We start from the raw sequence: 4,664 nt of genomic DNA, 5'->3' as shown, positions 1-4,664 counted from the left end.
GAAAAGTTGTCTGTGAGGACCGAAATAAAATGATTGATTGATTGATTGATTGATTGATTGAAGCTATAAATGACTGAAATCATCTGGATTCTGTCAGATTTATTGAACAGAAAGTCATCCGTCACTGTATTTAACTTGTATTTGACTGATATAAGTATATATTTTGTCAAAGAACGGGTGAATAGTTCACTTCATTATTCTATGTTGCTTAACCAAAGCCTTTTATAGGAAAGATTTTGCTGATAAAGGTTTATGGTGCATTTTCAGCAAACAGTGAAACTCTTCTTGCAGCTGCTGTTCATTTCTGCTGTCGTGTGACGTCTGAATGCTGTGAGCTGTTCATATGGTGCTGATATAAACACATATGAAACGAATGTATTTCATCAGTGTCTAGTGTTAAATACCTGTTTCTCTGTCCTCTGTGCTGCAGCTGATACAGTGTCGTGGTTTTTATGTTCGTCCATCGCACACAGCACACATATACACTTCTGGTCAGTGCGACAGAAAACCTCAAGGAGCTTCTCATGTTTCTGGCAGATCATCTCCTGCAGTCGTCCAGTGGCTTCAGTCACTTTGTGTGGCTTACGTGAATGAAACTCCTCATGCTGCTCAAAATGAGTTTGACAGTAAGATTCCAGACACACCAGACAGGACTTGACGGCTTTGTATTTTCTTCCAGTACAGACGTCACACTGCACATCTCCAGCTCCAGCGTAACAGTCAGCAGAGAGTTTGGCCTTCTTCAGTTTCTCCACCACTTCAGCCAGCATGGTGTTTCTAGCTAAAGCAGGTCTTAGACTGAAGGTCTGTCTGCACTGAGGGCAGCTGTAGACTCTCTTCTCATCCTCCTGATCCCAGCAGTCTGTAATACAGATCTTACAGTAACTGTGTCCACAGGGAATGGTCACTGGATCCTTCAGGAGATCCAGACACACTGAACACATGAACTCATCCTGATAAACTCTGGCTTCTGCCATGTTACTGCAGGAATACAGAGACACAGACACTCAACAGCTCAGCTACACTTCAGTTTCTCTTTCCCTGAACTCATGTGATTCTGTTTCCTGGTTCTGTGTTTGAGTGACGTGTGTAAAACAGGGGCAAGTTCAAGCTCAAACCGGTGCGCCATGTTTTGCTTCGGTTTCCGGGTTGAACGACATGTTTCCTGGAAACAGTGTGTAACAGGGTTTGAGATGGTTTTCTCTTGTTTGGTGGGTGTGTCAGACACATCAGCCCATCAGCAGCAGCATGTATATAAACCACGCAGTATTAAAGAGACAGCTGCACAATCTAATTAACATTAACAATATTGTTTGCACATGTTTATTTACATTAAAGGCAAAATAACTGAAATAATAAGAGCACAAGTATAGATCTGGAACTTCTTTAAGTCTGTCTAAATATCATTTAGTAATTGCAATGTCTTCTGGTCCATATCCTTTCCTCAGGAAGGTGTGCTAGACACTGATTAATGCAACATAAAAATACTATACATATTTATATATTTTGCTATTGTATTGTGGAGTGACACTTTCATAAACTTTTCTATACCCCTCTGATTATATAATGGTAAATATTACAATAACACAACAACAGTGATCAGCAATAATGATAAGCCTAATACTCACAATAAAAATAATAAGGTCATATAGATCCTAACACAGTCTCGGAGGTAAGAAGTGGATTATCCTTCACCTGAAATGTTTGTCTTTTCATCCTGAAATGCGAGGCAAATGTTGGATCACAATCATTAGGAAACACAGTTTCCACAAATCCCTTCACTGGATTGGGATGCTCTCTTTTATTCTGGAGGGCAAGGGCGGTGACTGTACCATCGAGCGTATTTTGCAGTATTAAACATGTATTTATACCATTTCATCAGGCTCCGAAAATTCTTCAAAAAGAACACAAAGAATGGCCTTCTCAGCTGCCATAGCTGCAACTCTTGCGTCATCAGAACAGTGTTCAACGCACCACCGTTTCCATTTAAACAACGTTTTGCACCGTTTTGTCGGAGCTGAACGCAGCCCAGGTGTGTCTGAGTCTGTAAAGCAGGTTCTTCAATCCTGCTTCTTCAACACACCTGACTTTTATTAAAGTAAACGCAAAGACCTCGACTAGTTGATTCAGGTGCATTTAATTAGAGATCAAACTAAACTCTATGGGAAAATGACTCTCCTGGACTAGGAATAGTAAACCTGCTTCTTAGTAAATTACTTTGAATAAATGAATATATTTATTTGCATTCATATCTAATTGTTTGGTTACTGCTACTGGCAGCTACGAGTTTAGGCCTATAATGCGTTCCCTACCATTCTCACTGTAAGGAAATGCATAATTATATCATTGTGGATATATTCTTATTAATCTGTCAAGTGCAGTTTCTTAGGCTCCCAGCAAGCAATTTTGCGTTTAAAAGACGTCTATTAGACGTCTAAATATAGCCTAGACGTCTAGGCTAAAACGAGGCTAAATTTGGGCTGTCAGTGAAAATCTAATAGACGTCTAATCATAGCCCAAGAATAGACTAGTCATCAATTAGATGGCTATTAAACGACTACATATATACATCTAATAGACAACAACATGGCAATCCATACATACAGCTTTTATTAAGAAAAATTAAATTTTTAACAACTTAAGATAATAAAAAAAAATATATATATATTTTAAATAACTTAAGCTATTTAAAGGAAAAACATTAACATTAAAACATTATGGATAAATGACAACATAAAAAAAAGACGAACCCTTTTGTTGGTTTACTTTTAACAAATAAAACAACCAACAGTGAACTTAAAGGAAAATATTAATTATTGGTTTTATTTCTTGTTTAAAATGCCTCCTAACTGCATTCCTCAAGTCCAACTCTGTTGCTGCCGGGAAGTTGGTCATCACAGCATCTGCCAAATAAGAAAGAAAAAAAAAGCACAAGAAAAGCTTGACATAATTTTTTACTTTAATTACACTAATTGTGACAGGGAGTCACTCTCTTTTGCTTGGATGCCAACTAAAAACAAAAATGAGATATATAGTGTATCAGCATTCAGTGTGTTAGTATTGACACCACAATGTTTGATGAATGTGGCAAGATTTGTAGGCTTTACCTGTCCAGCATCCTTCTGGCACTGTCTTTGAGGTTTCTTCCTTCAACTCTGCACAACTTTGACACCTGAATAACACATGCCAATGTCAGGCGGGTAGTATTATATGAGTCCGTGTACACGTGTTTACCAACCTTAAACACTGATGCCCATTGACCTGCAAGTTTTCCATCACTAACCCTTTAAAACTCTTTATTCCAGTAGTTTAAGTTTTTCCCTATTAGTGCCCCCCACAATCTGTCCCTGACTCCAAAACTGTCTGGCACAACTGACTTCATAACAACACAGTGATAGTGTCCCATACTAGGAAAAAGTGTGGCTGGTACCCTAAGCTACACTCAAACGGAGATAGACCCGTAGCAGAGACTGGTAACGAGTTATGTGCGTACTCAACCCAAGAGAGTTGCTGGCTCCACGAGGAGGGGTTTTGAGAAGCCAAACATCGCAACACTCGTTCTAAATCTTGGTTGGCCCTCTCTGTCTGACCATTACTCTGGGGATGAAACCCAGAAGAAAGACTAACCATCGCCCCCAACAATCTACAAAACTCTCTCCAAAATTTGGATACAAACTGGGACCCCCTGTCAGAGACCACGTCTACCGGGAGGCCATGCAAACGAAAAACGTGGTCTATGACAGCAACTGCTGTTTCTCTGGCTGAGGGTAATTTAGGCAGAGGAATGAAATGAGTTGCCTTCGAGAATCGGTCCACCACGGTCAAAACCACCGTGTTCCCCTGAGAAGGGGGAAGACCCGAGACAAAATCTACCGAAACATGGGACCAGGGTCTCGAAGGAACCAATAGCGGCTTTAGAAGCCCTGCGGGGGGGCGATTGGAAGACTTAGAAACAGCACAGACTGAGCAGGCCAAAACAACAGAGGGCGTGTCGGTGAGGAGAAAGTGAATGTCCTCAGTGTGTTGACCCGAAGTGATGAGTCTTAATGGTGCAGTGGCGTGAGTGACGGAAGGTAAGGCCTGGCCATTGAGTGCAAGCATAGAGATGGGCTGAGAAAGCTCCATCATGGGAATCTGAAGGGACCGAGCGAACCCAATGTCCAAAAAATTCACCTCTGCTCCAGAGTCCACTAAAGCCTCACAGTCATGATTAAAAAAACCAAATTACCAGCCTCTCAGAAAGATGAGTGCTCGAATAAGAGGATTTGTGTCCTTTGATGGCACCCGTCAATAACCTCCTTCCTACTGGTGGGCATTGTCTTTTACTGGACACTGTGCTGCTAGATGTCCGGGGCCGCCACAGTACAAACACAATCCCTCTCTCTTACGTCTCTGCCTCTCCTGTTGTGAGAGTCGGAACCTTCCCACCTGCATGGGCTCGGGCTCTGGAAGAGAGAAAAGGTGAGTGAAGGTAATTGAGTCTGTGAGGCGAACGGCAGTTCTCAGAGTTGTCGTTGATCCTGCCTCCGCAATCCGAATGGCTAGAGCTATGAGTTCATCCACCCCGGTCGGTAACTCTGATGAATCTATCTCATCCTTAATTCTATCAGAAACATGTCCCACTGTGCCTCTGCATTCCACCCACACTCTGCAGCCAATGTGCG

At 41.6% G+C, this 4,664-nt stretch overlaps 1 protein-coding gene across 1 annotated transcript; it reads right to left on the bottom strand.

Annotated features, from left to right (window-relative positions):
- Positions 1-404: 404 nt before the first annotated feature.
- On the bottom strand, positions 405-1,027 carry LOC107573957 (E3 ubiquitin/ISG15 ligase TRIM25-like; the record flags this gene model as incomplete). Its single annotated transcript, XM_016260421.1, has 1 exon — positions 405-1,027. A coding segment is annotated over exon 1 (573 nt), but the record flags the coding sequence as incomplete, so codon positions are not given.
- Positions 1,028-4,664: the final 3,637 nt, after the last annotated feature.

This window comes from Sinocyclocheilus grahami, unplaced genomic scaffold (assembly GCF_001515645.1).
Source record: "Sinocyclocheilus grahami isolate Dianchi unplaced genomic scaffold, SAMN03320097.WGS_v1.1 scaffold2077.1, whole genome shotgun sequence".
NCBI classification, from domain to species: Eukaryota; Metazoa; Chordata; class Actinopteri; order Cypriniformes; family Cyprinidae; genus Sinocyclocheilus; species Sinocyclocheilus grahami.
The sequence above is the reverse complement of the archived record's forward strand: the minus strand, read 5'-3'. Positions and strand labels throughout refer to the sequence as shown.